Source organism: Erpetoichthys calabaricus, chromosome 1, assembly GCF_900747795.2.
Source record: "Erpetoichthys calabaricus chromosome 1, fErpCal1.3, whole genome shotgun sequence".
Taxonomy (NCBI): domain Eukaryota; kingdom Metazoa; phylum Chordata; class Cladistia; order Polypteriformes; family Polypteridae; genus Erpetoichthys; species Erpetoichthys calabaricus.
The window spans coordinates 37216054-37238005 of NC_041394.2; the positions used below are offsets into that span (position 1 = coordinate 37216054).

General features: G+C 41.4%; 1 protein-coding gene across 42 annotated transcripts in view; it reads left to right on the top strand.

Annotated features, from left to right (window-relative positions):
- LOC114648726 (calcium/calmodulin-dependent protein kinase type II subunit beta) overlaps positions 1-21952 on the top strand; it is a 412239-nt gene that overhangs the window by 212845 nt on the left and 177442 nt on the right. For all 42 annotated transcript variants that reach the window (XM_051936344.1, XM_051936324.1, XM_051936339.1 and 39 more), the window contains exon 5: positions 6967-7032. In XM_051936344.1, coding sequence (XP_051792304.1) covers positions 6967-7032 — 66 coding nt within the window. The remainder of the gene's footprint in view (positions 1-6966; positions 7033-21952) is intronic.

Sequence of the window (21952 nt, forward strand, 5' to 3'; positions counted from 1 at the left end):
CATGGGGGTGCCCCCTGGTGGAGACCATGGGCCCCTACAGAGTTGGGCTTCCAAGCCCTGCACCCGTGGCCCCCAAAGGAACCAGGGCGGTCGCCCCCTCGTGGTCTGGAGGAGGCATGAGCCCTCCTCCTGTCCTCCTGGTCATCCCGGCTGGGTGCCACCCCCAGCCGCGTGCCACAATAGACACTTGGTGGGCCTTACATGATCACATTAGACCGGGACATCTTTCAAATGTTTGCCATCCAATGTAATTTAGATGAAGATGGCCATGTTTGGTGCTCTCTATGATTAGAAAAGAAGACATAAGGAGTGCAAGTTTGAGTCAGCTGTTCTTTAAGGGGATATCGTCAAGAGCAAAGTGATCTGATTGAGAAAAGTAGTGGACCAAAAGTGCTGCCAGTTAGACCATGCAAAGCGTGAGCAACATCTCATTACACTGTGGAAACTGGAGCAGAGGGTCAGATTAACACAGGGTACTCAATTCCAGGCCTGGAGGTCCATAGTGGCTTCTGTTTTTATGCTTTACCCAAATTAATTAGAACCCATTTATTTACTATTAAAGCAATATGTTTTTCAGACTTAGTTTAGTTAACTCACTTGATATGATTCAGAATCTTTAATGGCCTATTTTACTTTCAAACGGCTACATTAAGTTTTTATTTGTGAGCTGTTTTCTTAATAAGCCATCAGTTAGTAATGGGGAGTGACAAAGGAACCACCAGCTCTTCAGCTAACGTACTTGATTTAAACCTGTGTAGATGCATCTTGATGCATCTGTGTTAATAAAATATTTTTAAACAAATGAGAGAGAAGGAAAGGGCCAAGAGGTACAAATCTATTCTGGACCACAAAATATATGGAGAATGTTCTCATAAAATGAGAAATCTACAATGTGCTAAAGGGTTAACAAGCCATGTCATTAAATAGGCCTGGCTTCTAATTACAAAACTACTTATGAAAACCTGCAGCCACAGTGGACCTCCAGGACTGGAGTGGAGTACCCCAGACTAGCCGCCTTTTTATAGGCTGTCTTAGTCAACGGTGTGACCTGGTTTGTGGGTTAAGCTGTTAGGGAGTGGGAGGAAGTACAAAAGACAAAGAAATAAGATTTGACACTGAATGCCCATTGCCCTGCCTCATTCTTCTAGGACTCTGTCAGCCTGTGTGGAGAATACTTTGGCATAGCATTGCAGCTTCATTTTTATCAACTCTTGGCCCCACTGAAAGCTCCTACAAATCATAAGAGTCTGGTGTGATTTGCATGCCAGATGACGTGTGGTGAAGCTGCCGGTTGCTTCCCTTTTCTTGGTGAGTGTTGCTTTTTTTCCTTCAGTGAATGAAAGCACAAAGCATTGTCTGGAAACTTTTCAGTGCCCACTCATAGATTAGGTAAATTGGCACCTACAGGGGTCTGACACCTTGTCCAGGGATGTTTGCATCCTTGCTCTGCTCCCAGTGCTGCCAAGATTGGCTGTGGCTCCCCTGACCTTAACATAGTCTAGGTGGGTTTGAAAATGTCAGTCAATCCATTAGGTGACTTAGGAAGTCGATTAGAGTGCTGTCATCTGAGGGGCGCCAGAAGTACGATGATAAAGGTCTGCAGTATGTATGCAAAGAGCTGCTGTTTGTGTTCTTCAACTTCAACTTCAATGGCATATGTACTCAGTGCAATGAAAATCGTATTCTGCGAGTCCTCTAGCAATAAGAAAACAACTGACAAGAATACAAACAATAAACAAAAACATTCAGTATGAGTGCACATACAAATAAATAAATGATTCAATGTAAGCTCTGCAGGTATGTGGTCTCAAGATGTCCTTCCATCCTCCAGACACCCACTAGCCTGCAGTGCTGAGGGTAGGGGGTGTGGATGGGTTCTGTTTACAAGCTTGATGCCATAAGGGAGAAAACTGTCTCAGCCTTGATGTTCTCGCTGCTATGCTCTTATAGCGTCTCCCAGATGGTAGCAGTATGAACACTTCATGTAGTGTGTGACTTGTGTCCTTAATAATGTTATGGGCCCTCCTGAGAACCCTGGTGTTATGGATGTCCTCTAGTGCAGGGAGTGCTCTTCTGATGATATTTTGGGCCAATTTAACCACTCGATCTAGAGCCTTACAGTCCCATGTTGTACTTTTTCCAAATCAGTCTGTGATGGAGTAGGTGAGGATACTCTCAATTGTGCATCTGTAGAAGTTGCTGTAGATAGTGCTTGGCATGCCAGACTTCTTCAGCCTTCTCAGAAAATACAAACGCTGCCGGGCTTTCCCAGCCAGGTCTGTAACGTGGTAGGTCCACCAAGAAATTTAAATGTGGCCACTGTCTCCACCTCAGTCTGTCCAATGTACTGTGGTGGGTGCTGACCTCTCTCCCTCTGTGTGTCAATAATGGTGCATGTACATTCCAGCCACTGATTGGGAACCCCACTCTTTTCTGTGAGAATTTGTGTCCATTCATCCAAAAGAACATTTGTAAAGTAATAATAATAACAATACATTTTACTGATGTTGGGTCAGAAGATCTGGCTCATAATTTCATCCCACAGGTGTTCAATAGGGTTGAGGTCAGAGCTCTGTACAGGCCACTCTGGCTCCTCCATGTCTTTGTCCACAGAGGCTCAGTCAGTGCACAGTTATCTAAAATGTCACTGCATTCTGTACCATTAACGGTAGCCTAGAACCAAGGGGCGTAGGCCAAACCGTGAAAAACAGCTCCTGACCATTAGCTCTCTTATGCCAAACTTTACCGTAGTGCAGTCCAAGAGGTAGCACTCGCCTAGCATCTGCCAAACCCAGACTGGTCAGATAGTGAAGTGTGGTTCATCGCTCTAGAGCGCATTGTTCCACTGTTCCAGACACCAGTGGTGGTGTGCTTTACAACACTCCAGCTGACACTTGGAATTACACCTTGTGCGCAGCTGCTTGGTCATGCAAAACTATCTCATGAAACTCCCAACACAAAGTTCTGCTGCTGATATTGCTACCAAAGGCAGATTTGAACTCTGTTTTGAGTGATGCAACAAATGATGGGTCATTTTGCTCTGTGATTTTGTTTGTTCTACCACTTCATGGCTGAGCTGTTGTTGCTTCCACTTCACAATAACAATGCTTATTATTTAACAGGACAGCATTACCAGAGCGTAAAGTTCATGTACTGACTTGTGGGATAGGTGTATCCTATGACAGTGCAACGTTTAAAGTCACTGAGATCATTCACCTAGGGCGCAGATCATAATGGGGGGAAACCCAGCTGCACGAGTTAGTTGCCTAATAGTCGGTTAGCGCACTAATAAGTTTGGCCTAGGGCGCAAAATAACCTAACATCGGCACTGGGGGTGTCCACATACTTTTGGCCATATAGAGTTTACACTTAAAGACCGTCATGCTTGAATGGCAGCTCTAAGCTGTTTCAATGCTTAAAGTAGCAAGTAGTGTTCACTGTAACGTTCCATGTCCATTTTTGGCTCTTATGTTGCATCTGATGCTGACAGCTTACCACAGTGCAAAGAATAAATGAAATAAATTGAGAAAGTGGACTTATGAAGTGTATGTTTCTAAGGTTGCAAATTAGGTAGCATATTAATACACAGAATCAATATTTTAGGTAATGTAAGAAAAAACAGATATTGCTAGTTGGCCTTAGACATGATGAAAACAGAAACTACAGCTCAGGATGCTGTCAAGTAAATGGAGAAAGTGTTGAACAAACTCTAGGTGATCTAGTCCATCTGGCTGTCCACCTCCTTTGCAGGCATTCTACAGTCTGATACAAGTCACATTGGCTATCATAATTATGGTATCATCATACAAAGTACAAGACAGACCAGCATCCATCACTTATTGAGCATGGGAAAGGTGCTATATAAATAAAATGTATTAATATTATTATTATGAGAGGTATTAATATTATTATTATGAGAGACATGTATCCTGTTCTATGCTTCTCTAAAATCTGTGGTTCTCTGAACAGAACAAGTGAATTCTTGCCATTTGTTTACATGGTAGTTAAAGACAACACATTGAGAACCAGACTGAACATTTATGGACAAAGGGTTCTTAATCTTTCTATTGCTCAGTTTGGCTCGGTACTTGGTGTGAATTATATTTATACTAAATCAATTGACACTGCTTGCTTTGAATTCTAAATACTAAATAACTAGCCAACCCGCGGCGTAGCGCCACATAATTATGTATTGATGGGTGAACACTTCCTGAAAGACACAGTTGTCCAAATAGGGTGGGTTTGAGGATACCACTGTAAGTGAATGAAAAGATGGAACTCTGGAGAGAGAAACATACAATTGTCCGTGACTGAAAACTGGAGGACCGCTACCGCGCCCCCACCTCCCAGAGTGAGGGACGGGGCTGGATGGCGGTTGGGCACGGAGGGTGGAACAGGGGGAGAGGGGAAGGACACCCAGGGAGGACGCCTTTTCTACCCCCTCCACCTTTCCGGAGAGAGGGCGGGGAAGTGGGCCCGAGAGGTTTCGGGTCCTAACTGTCCAATGACGGATCGGCACAACCGGTAATGATCCTTCTGCAGGTTCACCTATGGAATTACGACTTTTACTTCCTCTAGATAGTCAAGTTCGATCGTCTTCTCGGCGCTCCGCCAGAGGCCGCGAGCGACCGCGGCAGGGCTGATCCGAGGACCTCACTAAACCATCCAATCGGTAGTAGTGACGGGCGGTGTGTACAAAGGGCAGGGACGTAATCAGTGCGAGCTTATGACCCGCACTTACTGGGAATTCCTCGTTCGTGGGGAACAATTGCAAGCCCCGGTCCCCATCATGAATGGGGTTCAATGGCTTACCCACGCCTCTCGGCGCCGGGTAGACACACGTTGATCCATTCATTTCTTAATTATTGACCAGATTTTTGCTGCTAATTAATTCTTTGTCTTAATTTTAATTGATGCACAACTTAAGACTCAGGCCCCATAATTATTTCTTTTTTCCTTAATTAACAACCAAACAATATCAAGATACAAAATGAACCAACGCATAAAAAAACAACCTGCGTCCACCACACAATAACTGAAAATAAAGAAAGGTGAAGGCCTCAGTAATGTTGATCTGCTCAGGACCACAGAACATTTTGACACAGTTTTGGAAATGAGCACGATGGAATTAAATAACGGGTTTAATTAACAACGAGAATTGGCTTCAAGTTAAGAAACTGAATGAAGGCTGGAGTTTGAGGCCCTAACTTAGTTGGTCATCTGTTGGCTCACTTCACATCAAATTTATGTTTAGGTGCTGTTTAAGGAAAAAAGAATCAATTCAGCTGTCAGAGTCTCAAGAAAAGTTAATTAAAATAAAGGGAAATAGTTAGATTAAGAGGATTAAGATGAGCGAGAGCTAGTGCCAGAATGTAACCGAAAGACAGTAAGCAAAGTTGTGCAACAATCAAACCCAGAATTTTAGTAAACCGAGATAACTAGTCTTTTCTTTCCAATGCTTGGACCTTTGACAACGCCAATGGACTGTGTTAAATACCAGCACAGTTGCTCACACCATACGGACATGACTTCCTGCTGGCACCCCTGGTGCACCCTGACAACCAAAACTTAAAATGGTGGCATGTATAAGAAAACAAAGATGGCATTGCAGCATACTGATCAATGATAATAACTTGACAATTATAAATGTGATGTGTAACATATTACATCAATGTAAATAAATAGACTCTATAACACAAAGAAAACATAAAAAATGAAATTTTCCATGGGAAAACATATTGGATGAAAACGCATTTAATAAGTGAATTATAGACTAACATCACATTCATGACCAGTTGAGATAACGGTGAGACAAACTGAGATTCTAGCAGAGATCTTGTGGTCCTTTGAAGGGAATGTCAGGTAAAGCTGAGGATCATTGGCATACCACTGATACAAGAAACTAGTGAGGTGGTGTACAAGGAGAATAGGAGAAAACCCAACACCAGTCCTTGGGACACCCATATGCTTAGAAGATGCACTCTTGACATCTTTGCTCTGCCGGTGAGGTAGGCTTTAAACAATCTGACGGCCGCTCCAGTGATGCCTAGGTCAGTGAGGGTGGCAAGGAGAGTGAAGATGGATGGCATGGTGATAGCTCTAGCCAGCTGTGATGTATTAACCACAGTCAGCAAAGCTGTCTTAAGCCAATGTCACATCAAATGACTTCTACTGGGGGGGGTAAATGTGGGGGATGTCAGACTGCAGTTGCTGATCTCATGGCCTGAATATGGCCAGGTATCACAGGAGACGACAAATTAGACAACTGTGTAATGACTTTTCAACACAGTTTCACATGTCCAAAGTATCACAAGCTCATCCCTTTTGTGCTGCCTGACAGAGCTGGTGTCCGTGCAAATACTTTATAGGTACTTCGCGTCCCACCAAAATGTCTCGGCCGTGTTTTTTTTATCAGACTTTTCCATGAGACATAGGGCAGATGTAGCTCTCTTCTGTTCCATGTTCCTTGAAGTTGCAATACAGTATATCTGGAAGAGCGCTCGCTCATTGGTTGTCAGCTGTCATGCACACAAGCCAGCTACTACAACTTAAGATAAGATCAAACTTGGATCTGCTGAAGAAAGGTTGTGAGTCCATTTCTGTGTTTTCTATTTAACGGGGTTTTCCCTTTTTTATTTTAACTGCACTTGATTCCCAATAGTCCTGCGGTGGGTTGGCACCCTGCCCAGGATTGGTTCCCTGCCTTGTGCCCTGTGTTGGCTGGGATTGGCTCCAGCAGACCCCCGTGACCCTGTGTTCGGATTCAGCGGGTTGGAAAATGGATGGATGGATGGATGATTCCCAATAAATAGGCAACTTGTCTGTTAAGATAATAAAGTTATTCCTAGATCTTCTTATTCCATTTCAGTGTCACAGATGGTGGGGAGCCTTTGTAATGATTATCATGAGCCGATTAATTCATGTAGCGACCAGCCCTATAATTTGTGTTTGTGTTTCCCATTTCAGGGTGACTGGAGGAGAACTGTTTGAGGACATCGTGGCCAGAGAGTACTACAGTGAAGCGGACGCCAGGTGAGCACATGGCCTCCTGTCACTCTCCTTGTGTTTCTTCTTCTTGTTCCCTTTCTGTCTCTAATTGTATTGGTCAGCCTTTACTCCACACCCTGTTAAGACTGTCAATCCTCAATACTTTCATTTCCCAATAAGCTTCCATTATTTGCCCACCCTCTGCCTTGACCCACTTCTGTACACACTCACACACTTTGTCTGTCTACTATGAATTTCTCATTTATGTTCCTTTTTTGGCACTCCTCTCATTTTGCATCACACATCTCTCTGCTTTCCAGTGTCACTTTTCTGGTTTTGTTCCTCATTAACTCTCACTCCCTCTGTGTAGCTCACCATTCTCTCTGTACATCAGGTATTTCCTACTCATTTTCTTTCATCACCTTTCTTCTCACAATTTTATTAGTTTTCTTTATGTTAAGATTTCCTAGGAGGCTGTACACAATGTGTAGAAATGCGGTTTATGTTTGTAGCCTTTTTCTCTTTGCTTTTCATCCCCTAATTGTTTTAACTCCTGTCAAGAAATGTGGAGGTATTTCCTTCAGACTAGACAGTTCATTAAAGTTGATTGTTAGGCTGTTAAAATCCCACAAAGCATGCTGGTCGGCTTTCTCATTCATGTTCTTTACATCTTGGAAGGTTTCCATTTTGTTGCATCCTACTTAAGTTAGGTAAGCTACTAGTTGTGAGAGTGTAATTTAAATGCAAGCCAATAGACAGTGGAGTGCAGATCGCTGAATAAGCACATGCCTGCTCCTAATTTGGTTTCTTTTCAATGAATTTCTTAGATGACCCCGTGTACTGTTTATAACAACCCATACCACAACCTTCAGCTTTATGTTACAATGGCATCATGTTAAACATGTACACTGCCAGCCCCCCAGCAGGCCTGCATAGCTCAGTGAGTGGCAAATAGTGGGCTTATTAAGCATTTCAGTGAATGGCGATGTACCAGCCATCTCCTTTCAATAGACCTGCTGATCTTGTTAAAAGAAACAAGTAAGAAAACCAAGGCTGTCTGAGATGATTGGTCAGCATATACAAGTATTTAAAGTTACCATCCATTAATGATATCATAAAGGGTGAACACCACTGGAGAAGGAACAACCACCTGCTTGCAACTTACCGGTGTGTTACTTTGCAAGCTAAAAATTATTCCTGCGAAAAGTCATTCTCTTTGTAGTTTTATTGCAGATGAGGCATTTCAGTCAAAATCACACTTGTTGATCAAGAACTTTATAAGACATATGGGTATAGATTTTCAACGCAATGGAGATCATGCTTTGAAAGGTGCCACTATTTCACCAGGCTTCCTTCAGGTAAAACAGCCTCACATGTAACTCGACTTGATCACATACATGTTGCTGCTTCACTCGTCACCAGGCAGTTAGTGTATTTTGAAAGGCTCCAGCTATACACTCCTTGTACTGGAGAATTGACATTTGATCCATCGATGTATTGCCTGTGGAGATCATCAAAGATCGATTTCGGGTAAACTCATCCTTAACATGAATAAATTACAGCTGAGTGCCACTGGTGCATGATCTGGAAACTACAGAGTACTAAGAATAAAAATGCACTACTAACCTTACACATGGCCACATGAACCAATACAAATTGCTTTGCTGTGTCTGTGTGTTACCCATATTCCCTCAATCACATGGAAAGGCAGAAAAGAAAGGATTTTCACAAAGAAAAAGTGTAAATTAGCATAAGCCACCCTAATTTGAGGTCTTCATAAGAAATGTAATAATATACTTCAAGAGTTAGAAATGCATAATAAACAACAAGAGTGCTAAATTCCTAGTAAAGGCTCCAAAATTAAAAATAACACCATCTTCGTAGTCAGTGATCTTGAAATAGTCTAAAACGATAACCCATATGCTTATGTTTGAAAATTGTCAGGTTTAACCATCTGGGAGTGACCACCAGTAAAGAATCAAACATCAAAAATATTATCATATTTTTGAGCAGCAACCTCAAAATAGCATTAAATGACACTCCACATGCCTATGTTACCAATCCCCATTTTGTTTCTAAATTTTGTGACAAGGAGTAACTTTGGCCCTTGTGTCCCATTGGGGGTGAATCACTAGGGGTCAATTGTTGTGGCCTGCACAACATCAAGTCCTTCTCATCTTTTTTGCGGAAGACAAAACTGAACTTTATTATAAGGGTCTAACTTCCTGCAACACATATTGTCCAAAGATAACCCAAAAGCTCGATGTCTTGCATAACTAGAGGTCAAGTATGTCGTATGGGGGTTTGCTTGGAACCATGAAATGAGTTCAAAACATTCGCAAATAATTTTTATGAAGACAATATAAGAGGACAGCTTGAAAGGTCTAATATTAATGTTAAATGAATATTTTTATATGTTATTTACTCTTATAATTTGTAGGGATGGCTAAGAGAAAAAATTAATCTTATGTTTTAAAGCGGAATGGAGATAACAAAGTTTCTGAAATAACAATATCAAAAAACATCCATGAAAAATCTCACGTTACATGTGTTGCTTCTTGTATCATTACTTGTAACTCACATGTTATGTCAGCACAACAGTTTCAAGCAAAGCTTAATAGTGTCTATTGAAGTCTCATCTTCTGCTGTGAACAGGAGACTTTATGCAGTCGGCAGCAGTCCACAGCTGGTATTTCAAGGCCCTATTTTGTCCTTTAAGAAATGGCTTTCTTACTTATACTTGCCCTGTCAAATCTGCCACAAAAAGTCTCCTCTTCACAGTAGAAACTGACAACCTTTTGTCAACCTGCACTGTTAAGCTGTGCTTGAAGCTGTTGTGCTCTGAGGTGCCAACCACACAAGCTGGTGACCCTCAGAAATTGTCTTCTGATTGGCTTGTGACTTTGGGTCTGTCACATCTTTCCTACCAGAGTTTCTTCTAGTTTCCAATTGTCTCTGGATTGTGCAGGACACCACTGTACTCACTGACACTTGGATTTTGTTTTGCAGTTTCTCTAAATGAAAAGCCTACATTTCTAAGATTAATAATGCTCTGTCTCATTTCATTTGTTAATTGCCATTTTCTTGCCATTGTCACTGCAATTTACAACTTTTGACTTTGAAATATTGTCCAAGCAGTACTTCAGAGGGTGTAGTAGCACAGTCTGTTCCAACTCTGCTTTAAAACAGACTGAGGGGTTTTAAGTAATCAACAGAAGATGGGACACCTGTGCAAATTGTTTGCTTCAACTTGCAAGGCTTCATTTACTTTAATTGCTGCAGAATATCTGTAGGTTGTAACCTATTAGCTGTTCAATGAAAAAGCCTATTTATAGTATTCTTGCCTTTTCACCACTTTTGAGTCATTCATTGCATTCCAACTAATTAAATTTAGTAATGTATTTTTGCTAAAATATTATTAAAACACCACCTCTCATGAACAAAAATAGAACATGCTCAAACATGAACGAGCATTTGAATTGTAGACCTACCTCCTGATGTCAGTGATATTCAGAGTGGTGATGGCACAACGGGAGTACCTCAAGATTATTTAGCAGCAGTCTTTGAAACTGCACAGGTGAATTGACTTTCTGCTTTTTGAACATCTCAGATATGCACAAATATGGGGCGGATTCTCTTCATGATACTGTTTTTACTCACTTTTCTTTAACTTTTAATCTTAGTTTATATGTCTCCAAGTTCATGCTTTTTCTTGACATCACTTTGAAAGGCAATGTTCAAGAATGAATAAGCTGTTAGTAGGCTGAATACCTGACCAGTGAGACAATGTTGGGAAGGCAGGTCTTCAGTTCAGTGCTATTTTGCATATAAGCGGTTTATTTAACTATAATTTATTAAAAACACATGTTTGGGACATTGTAAGAATACGAGTGAATGACTTGACATATGGATTGTGCAACATGAGTAGTGTGAGATTTTTGTCATGGACTTTTTTAGTATTGTTTGCTGTTTTCCAGCATTGGTCACCATAGACCCTAATTATATCAGAAACTTTGTTAGCTACGTTTTGCATGAGAATATGAGACTAAAACGTTTTCTTGGCCATCACTGCAAACTACATGGGGAGAGTAACACATGTGTAACAAATGTGAGGGTAATTCTTTTAAGGGAATTGCAAAGTCAGAGAGACGAGATTGCGTTGTTTTGGACATGTGCAGAGGAGAGATGCTGGATTTATAGGGAAAAGGATACTAAAGATAGAGCTGACAGGCAAAAGGAAAAGAGGAAGGCCTAAGAGAAGGTTTATGGATGTGGTAAGAGAGGACATGAAGGTAGTGGGTGTGACAGAGCAAGATGCAGAGGACAGGAAGATATGGAAGAAGATGATCCGCTGTGGCGACCCCAAATGGGAGCAGCCGAAAGAAGTAGAAGAGGTGTCAATCAAAATGAGTGCAAGTGGAGGAGCGTCCGCTGCATTTTGGAAGTCAAAAGTTTAATTAATTACTGCAATGTGCCAGCTAAGGTGAACAGAGCAAAAGCTGAATAGGATCATAATTTGAAAATATTCAAAAAATAAGGACACTTCAACAGTCATCAGTCATTTTGATTATTTCTTTGAAAACATAATCATTAATAATATTTAAACATACTTAATTTTATTATTAGTAATTAAACAACAAACTTATTAATAGAAAAGATTAAGTAAACTAGCAGAGGGGAAAGAACTAAAAAAATGAATTTTAAGAACACCCTTAATTAACAATCTGAAAGAGAGGTTAAAACAAACAATAGTGGAAGTAAAAATTCAAAACTAACATTTTTAAATGTCAACACCAGCAACAATACATAAACCTTCAAGAAATTCAGGACTAAACAATCTTTTTGTTTATTGAAAAATCACTAAGGGCCAACCAAAAAAAGAAAGGACTGAAGGCAAAGGAGCAAGCTAACAAGTGCCACAGCAGGAGTCTTTTATGGACCTCTCAGCTAATTGCAGCCCTAATGATTGTAGCACCTGAGAGTCTTAATTTGGGAGAAGACCATAACCAACCACACTTGTGAGAATAAAGGATCCAGGTGAAACAAACATAAAGTAATACATACACAGGAGAGCGGCAGTCTTTACATCTCTAGTACAATATCAAAAGGTGCGCCTCTTGAGAGGCAGAAACAATGAAATTGCCCATATCACTAACGTTATTCAGATTATAAACCCAAGACACCTATTTTTACTTGCAGTTTGTGTTGGCCTGTCATTTCTTGATGGGTGCCTTGTACTTAATAGTTCATAGATTTCCAATAAATATCTAGCTCTAGGCACTGTCCACACTCTGTTGGCACCTTAAACTCTTCAGTGTTGCCATCACCACTGCTCATCCACATCCATCTCCCTCTGTGCATTCTAAATCAGAAGTTGGCTGTGCCCTGCCACTTTGCAAAAGAAAACATATCGGCTGACCTCATTTTTTTTTCATTACCAATAGCAGAGGACTTCCTTTTCTTTTTGTATTTCATCACAGGCTAAAGGCTTTAAATGTCATTCTTTTCCTCCTTTGGGATCACCAGAACTGAAGCCTGCCTTACATATAGCTATCTCTGAATTAATCTGTTTCCAGTTTCTTTACACCTTAGCTCTAAGAATATCTGAATTTTGCTCCTGTGCAGCCATAGGTGTGACTGTACGTAGCATTTGCTGTTGAAGCAAATGAACATTCTTGCATGACTTCATTGAATTGCTTGCTTCTTGCATCAGCACCTCGATATTGTTGCATTAGTTTGCTCTGTTGCATCACTTCCTTCTTGCCTCAAAATATGACATTTATCTTGTTGTAAATGTTGCGCTCCTGTTAGCAGTTAACTGTCATCATTTCGATGGCTGTTTGCCAAACATAACTTGCAGATATTTTCAAAAGTACTAATGTACACATGTTGGCTAACTCCTGCCAACTTCTCCTCACCTGTTTGTTCCTGCCTCTTTGATCACTAATAAAAAAGTATGCTTGAAAGCACACACTCTCACGAGCTGTGGTTATTTTCAGCATGGAGCAGATTCAGCTTGTTTATCATTACCTTATAATTATGCCCCACATAAACGTTTTGAATGCTTAATCACCTCCTTTCCTACAACATAAATAAGAGTTTTGATCTGTGTGTCGTCTTCATCTTTGACGAGCCTTGTAAGCAACATATTGTGGCCGCCTCTACACTCAGTTGAAATCGAAATTCTCTCTTGCGTTAATGTTTGCCGTTTTCGCTGACTTGTAACTCCATATAAGATAATTCTCCATGTCAGATCTTTTCAATTGAAATGCTATTTGTTAAACCCTGAACATGAACTGCTAAGAACACAAACACACACCTACAGTAAGTGCTAAAACACACCATCACTACTACTGCACCTGGCCAACATACAGGCAGTAGTAGTAGTGGTATTTACAGGCAACTTTATTGAGTTATCGGGTAATTGAGTTTGGTTTCTTATTTAAATATAGAATCACACAGATAACATTCTGTTTTTGTTTTATTTATATTTCTACTTTTATTGCTTTGAGGTCACATTGTAAACATTTTGTGTGTTAGTTTTTCATTTTTGGATACTGCCATATTGTGTCTCCACCATTTTGCATGTTTGGTTGGTATAGTGCTGTATGGTTGCTCAGGATGTTCATGCCATATGACTAGTGGCATCGAGACAGATTAGCTGTATAAATAATGTCCAAACTTTGTAGAAAAGTAAAGGAAAGCTCTGTAATACACGGGTAATCCTCTAGTGCAGCCAGGTCTGATTTTGACGCTATTTTTGTCACTTACATCAGTATCTTGACTTTTGGTGCTTTGACCGAAACAACATCTGACTTTTCCTTCAGTAACAGCCCGATTTAATTAATTTGGTTCATCAGCAAAACACCCAATGGTAACAACAAATATTACATTTGTAAATTAATGACATTGTTTTTTTATTGATCCTGTACATGATCAAATTAATGCCAACAAACTGGAATTGGCACTTGATAAATTTTGTGTAGATTCACTTCCTTAAATTTTTGGATATATTAATATTGTTAATTTTATGTTCACTTTTTTTGTTAGTTTTGTGGTGTAATCCTGCCGTCATTTTGTTGAACTTTTTTCCCCTTGACAGGCATTGCCATTTTCTATATTATTTTAAATGGTATCTCCATGATGTTGATGGCAAAGACAAGGGTCAACATTACAGATGATATGATCATACCACCATTATAAAAATGGCTTAAAAGCACAGAAAAAAAAACATATACAGGCAGTCCCCGGGTTATGTACGAGATAGGGACTGCAGGTTTGTTAGTTTGGTTTCTTAAGTTGAATTTGTATGCAAGTCGGAACAGGTACATTATTTTAATACGCGTTTCTCAACCTTTAAGTGTTTGCGACCCCAGTTTTCATAACAGTTTTAATCGCGCCCCCTTAACATTTTTTTGGAAGGAGCCCACTAATACCAATTTGTTCTTTTTTAATTAATGATATATCATAGATGTATATTTTATTATACCTACTTAACTTTTATCGACATTTATCTATATTTATTTTTCTAGTATCAGAATGTAGTTTAAGTTAATTTGTTTTGGTTTCAATTGATGTATTTTTCATATTTTCGATTCTTGTTATCTTTTTTTCACATCTTCGCGCCCCCCCTTTTTGTTACTTCGCGCCCCCTTAGGGGGGCCTGCCCCACAGTTTGAGAACCACTGTTTTAATAAATACTATTGTTGACCGACTGTAACCAAGTGCTCTGCCAATGAATGATGGAGTTTCACCTCTCTTAACTTTTTATTATTTCTACTTTATTTTACATGGTGATGGTTTTTCTCTTCTTTACTGTATCACCAGCACTTGCGTCAGATTTGTGTTTCAGAGACATTGTTGAAGGGTGAAGACTAAATGTTAAGATGAGCTCTTCTGCACAGCACTGTAAATGCTATCACGGCAGGAAGGCACCCGTCGTCAACAAGTCTGGTGTACTGACAAGAGACAACTTCCTGCTATGTACGTAACAGTACAAGTATGCTTGCTATTGTGAATGAATGGGGGTGGCGAGGGATGGTTCACCACCCGCCCACCACACAGTCACCTCCACTTGCATACAGTATGCTGCCTGCAGCGTCTGCCCACCAAGAACGAATAGGGTGTGACAAAAGGCGGGTAGTGAATCGCCCACCACTGCTCCCATTCAACAGGCAGCCACCCGTGGCACACTATACAATGCTGCCCCCTGCCGCCCCATTCACCCTCAATGGCCTCCATTCAGCCACAACTGGGCCCCCGCTTGCAGCATCACCAGCTGCCCACTGAGAACGAACGGGGCAGTCAGGAGCAGTAGCTGCAGCGGCGTGGTGGGTGGGCAGCGAACGGCCCCGTCAAGCTTCCGTCCTGCACATGAGCGGTAGCTGTGGCCCCAGCGACTATTTGACCCTGGGTCACTGCTTGCCGCGCACCCAGCTGCCCACTGAGAATGAATGGGCTGCGGCTCCCATCGCCCCATTCATCAACCAGAGCCACTCAAGGGACACTACACTGTGCAAGCAGCGAAATCACCCCCTCCAGCCTCCGTCCAGCCACCGCTTGCAGCGTCCCCAGGCCAAACATGATGGAGCGGCAGTTACCGAGGAGCCTGCGTCGCGTCCCCCAGACAGATGAAGGAGCTGCTGCAGCCCCGTCCGTAAGTCGGATGTCCATAACTTGGGGACTACCTGTATTGTCACATAACCTTAAAAAAACCTATTTTATGATATAGTTTGGTATTAACGGGCCTTTTAGACTTTTATTTTGATGTAAAATTCTCTTGATCTTAGTGTAATAACCCTATCTGAATAAGGAGTACTATTCTTTATCTCTTCCAAATCATTTTCATTTCTTGTTGCAAAAATACTTATTTGGAATTTGTCTGGACTCTCCCTTTCTTCTACTTACTCTCTACTGTAATCAGACACTTTAAGAGAAGGTGCAGTTACCACATCAATTTGTAAATCAAACAGTTCAGCTGAGTTACTGTCGTGATCTTAGGAGTCCTGAAGCAAATAAGTTCCAGTACTAGCAGGAGTACCCGGCATTGCCCGGGAATCTATAACTGGTGAATTTCCCAAATGAAAGAAACAGAACATAAAAATAGAACAAACAGTTTTCTGATTCACATTTTATTGTAAGTTCGTCCACTTTGGATTGTGTCTGCTGTGGCGTTTGAGACGCCCTTGAAATAGACTTTTCTCTGGCATCTGAAGTGGACCGTGGAATTGTACGTCTTTTTTTGGTGGCATGGGTATATTCGTGTAAAGCAGGAGAATTATAATGTGTTACATGGTATTAACGTACGGAATACACACCACAGTGAGATGAATTTACTTTATTTACACTACGTCGGAAAGCGAACAAATCATAGACATATATAGATAGACGCCGCATTCACTGTGTTGCCCAGTCGACACGATACGTCAGCGCGTCTGCCCCATTGCGAGTGGTAAAAGTGCCATTTAAACTAATACACGTAGACGTGGAAACTGGGTTTTCGTGGACTGCCTTCTTCCATCTCCGAAACATTTCTAGACTTCGTCCTGTTCTTACGCAACACAGTACTGAAGTATTGATTATTCTCCAGTCACCTCATGTATCTATCTTACTAAACCACAGTTAATATATGCACAGCGGACGCACCGAGGCGCATGCGCACTGCGGCCCCCAGAGTCAAACGCAGCGGCTTTCCAAAACGCGGCAGCTTCCCAGAGTCAGTAGGTGGCGCCCGAACACCACAACCTCTGAGCGCCCAAACAACACAACCTGTACAGTCAAACGCAGCGGCTTCCCAAAACGCGGCAGATTCCCAGAGTCAGTAGGTGGCGCCCAAACAACACCACCTGTAAACTAGACTTGCTCTAATCTACTGTGCCAGTAATGTAGATCACATAACGGATTATTCAGTTTGGCGCCCGAACCAGAGTCCAGAGTCAAACGCAGCGGCTTCCCAAAACACAGCGGCTTCCCAGAGTCAGTAGGTGGCGCCCAAACAACACAACCTGTGAGCTACACTTGCTCTAATCCACTGTGCCAGTAATATAGATCACATAAAGGTCACAGACTCTAACCCAGCAGCTTCCCAGACTCAGTGGCTGGCACACGAACACCACAACCTGTAAACTAAACTTGCTGTGCTCCACTCTGCCAGCAGTCGGTGTCAGCAAAGGCAACGGAATCACGTCTCCACAAAACGAAACTGCTTTAGTACAGATATGCTTATGTAATTAAATGACATTTCCCCAGACACACCCACCCTCCATGATACGTCATCCATCCAGATATCGGACTGATTGCTATTCTTGGATTTCCGATTCGCTAGCGAATCGCGGGCTTACTTGTAGATTACTGTAATGCTATTCTATCTGGCATCCCACAAAAACTTATCCATCACCTACAACTTCTTCAAAATTCTGCTGCTAGGATAATAACCTGCTGTTCTAAATCCACTGAACATATTACACCGATTCTCTCTCAACTTCACTGGCTCCCTGTTAACTACAGAATACAATACAAAATACTGCTCCTAACATTTAAAGCTCTCCACAACCTCACTGATCTCCTACAAACTGACTCCCCTCTCGCTCACTCAGATCCTCATCTGCAGCTCTACTTTCTGTACCGCACTCTGTCGCACCAACACCGACTTACTATACTCGGCCATCCAGCAGCGTCACTGTAGCATTCAAACATTCTTATCCAATCATGCAATACTGCGTCCATGTTTCCCACGTTATGTTCTAACTACAGAGGCAGAGTCCCATTGCATGGTTCTAACTTGTATTGAGTCGAGGTATTGACGCAAACACCATACATATGGATACTATCAAATTATATATAAGGATGTCCCAAAAGCATTTTCAAAAAATGGCCACTAGAGGGCGTGATGATCTAGGTTTGTTCCACAGTCCCTGGCAGCTTGAACCTGGAACCGTCGATAACTCCGAGGATGAGCCTGGTAAATGAGGACACACACTGTCAGCAAGAGATTTTGTAAAGTGCTTCAAGTGCTTATATTGTAAAACAAAACAAAGTGTAAATAGTGCAGTGCAGACTAAAGTTTCTTAAATTAATAAAGAATCTAATAAAAATCAAGTGCAAAGTGGAGGTTAAAATCAATAAATAATCAAACAATTTAAACTGAAGTTAACAATACTGGGCAGAAAAACGAATCTTTAAAAACACAATCTGAGCCATGGTGCTTCCTCTGTAAACATCGACGTCTCCTCCGCTTACCCTTATGGGGTCTCGGCTAATCATGGCTCGTGTCTCTGCTGCCAGACCCTTTGCGTTCTATGGGGTGCCGCTCCCGTGGATGCTGAGGGTCAGGCGGTCTTCCTGCTCCAGGAGGTGCTCAGCAGAAGTGACCTCTCCCCTCAAGTACTGGCCAAGCACTTCTCTTTGGCTCACTCCCGTCTGCCTGCATCCACTCCAGCATTGCATTGGCTACTCTGCTATCCAGCCCGTCTTTACTTTCGTTTTCGTTTCTTTAACTTCCATCCTGTTCTTTCCTTTCATTGTTGTTCTTACTTTGTTTTTCTCATTATTATTCCATCTCTTTCCCGTTTCCTGCTCAGGCTCCTTTTTATAAACTGTGTAATCACCTGCTTCAAGGTGTGAATGAAGAACTTGACCGATTGGCTCACGTTTGCATGTGAATAAGCAAAGTGGTAAGCCAAGCACTCCACTCCACCTCGGAGTTGTGTTCACATGTACCCACGTGCACCTCCACCTGCCTGGAGCCTGCATGCTTTGGGCCTTCCATTTATTTATTTAAAATGTGCAAATTTATTTAACCCCTCTCATCACATAGGGGATATCACTGTCAAACTCCAGCTAGTAATAAGGGTAAGCACTGAATCTTAATCAAATAAAAAGTTTATTCTCACAAAATACTATACTCTTCACCAACAATGAATGCCCCAAAACACTAAAGGCAATCCAGAGCAAACAAAGTCCCAATACAGTAATCGAGAAACATAACTGAACACAAGGCATGATGGTCAAAACTTCAAAAATATACCAAGGCAGAAGCACAGCAAAAACACAATTAACTCACCAATTCCAGAGCGCATTCACAATAAACTACCAGGAACTGTGGAAGACCCTCTGGATTTATAAGGTGAGGGCTGTCCCTGGCAGTGATTGGCAAGTGGCCCATCCTCCTGGGGACCACCCACAAAATACAAAGGCTGCTTATATACCTATAGACCAGGGGTGGCCATCTCCGATCCTGGAGAGTGACAGTGGTGACAAGTTTTCATTCTAACCATTTTCTTAATTAGTGACTTGTTTTTACTACTAATTAACTTCATTTAATTTATTTGCTATTTAAGACTCCGACACTTTGATTCAGAGCTGTCCTGGAGGGCTGCAATGGCTTCAGGTTTTTATTCCAACCCAATTGCTTCATGAGAAATCATTCATTGCTGTTAAAGCGCTCATTGCTCAAGTGACATTCTTCTGCTTCATTTTAGTTGTCTCACTCGTTAAGATTTTGAACCCTTAATTACTTGTTGTAGTCTTAACAGCTGTATTCATTCTTTTAAATGCTCCTTATATTAGTAATAAGATGTAAATGACAAAGGAACCAGCAGTTCTACATCTAACTTGTCTCCATTTCCACCCTTGTGTATTCATCATTCACTATTTGGTTTAATTAAGTACTCAGAAGGAACCTGAAAACAAAGTGAAGAACTGAAAATTACTTAACAGTTTTAAGCTTCAAATCACTTGGATGATATGTGTATCATTAGAAAGGAAAGAAAATCTTTGATTTAAGAATGAACTGACATGGTACAGTTAGAACACTAACAAGTCATGAAATTAAATAAGTTCTATTATTGGTGAGGATTAGCTTGTAATTAAGAGACAAAAACCTGCAGCAACTGCAGTCATCCCTGATATAGACAAACCCAAAAATAAAGAAGGATGCACATAAACATCCATCCATTATCCAACCTGCTATATCCTAACTACAGGGTCACAGGGGTCTGCTGGAGCCAATCCCAGCCAACACAGGGCGCAAGGCAGGAAACAAACCCTGGGCAGGGCGCCAGCCCACCACATGGCACACACACACACCCACACACCAAGCACACACTAGGGACAATTTAGGATCGCCAATCCTCCTAACCTGCATGTCTTTGGACTGTGGGAGGAAACCGGAGTACCCGGAGGAAACCCACACAGACACGGGGAGAACATGCAAACTCGACGCAGGGAGGACCCGGAAAGCAAACCTAGGTCTTCTAACTGCAAGGCAGCAGCGCTACCCACTGTACCACCGTGCCGCCTCACATAAACATTATAAATCAAATTTTCAAAAATGAACAAAAGAGGCATGAAACATGAATTTGAACCCAGCCAGGGGAGAAACCCTAGCTGAGATTTGACCCTTTTGTTGCTGTCAAACTGTTATATTTTCTATGTAGATCTGAGGGGGCTGAATCTGCATGTGGCAACAGAATTGTTCTATCACATCAAGGTTTAATAATTGATAAATTAATTATTTAAACATGATATATTAGACATGCAATTGTGTTTACTTACTTATTACTTACAAACTGTAGTCACTGGTAGTTTGTTTCCTTTTATAATCCTCTGAAGGCATTTCAAGGCGGAAAGACCAACAGAGTTCTGCTCACATGGACTCATTCTACTTTCACTCTCTATTTAAGCGATGTCCTGGTAGAACCTCTCAATGTGTTCATCGTGTTCCGCTCCCATGTTCTCAGAGGAAAAATCCAAACTAGAGTTTAAGAAATAAAGACATGTTACCCTCAGGTGCATTTAAAATAGCAACTTTCTCTTTCTAACCCTCTAAGTATAAATTCCTGGCTGTTTTGAAGGGGGCAGCAGAGTGGCGCAGTAAGGAGACCAGGGTTGGTGTCCCAGGTCCTCTCTGCGTGGAGTTTGCATGTTCTCTCCAAGTGTGCGTGGGTTTCCTCAGGATGCTCCGGGTTCCTCCCAATGTTTAACGACACACTGCTACATGAACTGGTGATACTAAATTGTCCCTAGTGTGTGTTTGGTTTGTGTGTGTTTTTGGTTTGTGTGTGTGTGTTCGCCCTGTCCTGGGTTTGTCCCTGTCTTGCGTCCTATGCTAGCTGAGATAGGCTCCAGCCCCCCTGCAACCGTAATCTGGTTTAAGGGGGACATGGCATGACAATGTAGAAGCCAAAGAGAGAGCAAGAAATGTATAGCAAATAATTTATTTTGGGTTTCTTCCACCTCAACTAAAGTTAAGAACATAGAAAACTGACATTTTTCTGCTCCAAATATACTCCAAATATTATTCTGAGTATGAAAAATACTTAGGGCATTAAACAAACGTAACTTAATTTTTAAAAAATCAAGTTTTTTTTTTTTTCCAAAACTGCAATTTTCACTGAATCTGATATCTGGTGGAAACTGTTTATGGTAGAGAAATTCCAACTTGACATATTGATTCATCACACCTAAATCTATAAAATGCAGTACACCTTTTATAGTTAATTATAGAATATTGCAGTTCCAAAGCATTACTAGGCCTGCTTTTATTCTGAAAATTGTTTCACATGTTTACTTGAAACGACCACACCATTTCCAATATAACTTTGTACACTGTCTACAATATAAATGTAACATGTTCCCACCATTGTACTCTTTTCCTTTAACATTACATTTCTCCCCTGAACAACACGCTGTCCGTGACTGAATAATGGTGTTGAGACAGTTGTGACCCCTCGTCTGCCTGTCTCAGGCCACACCATTCACCATTTCTTGCTGCCACCTACTTTTTTTATTTATTTGTCGTGTCTAAACACTTGACTTCTGCACTCTGTCAGCTGCCTGCTGTCATAATTTCCACAGCCTTATAATATCTTAATCTTCTGTTCATTTATTTCTGCTTGATCCAGAAGTTATGTGCAGTAGCTGTTTTTGTGGAGATTTCTTCTCAATCATTTGAATATTCGGCTGC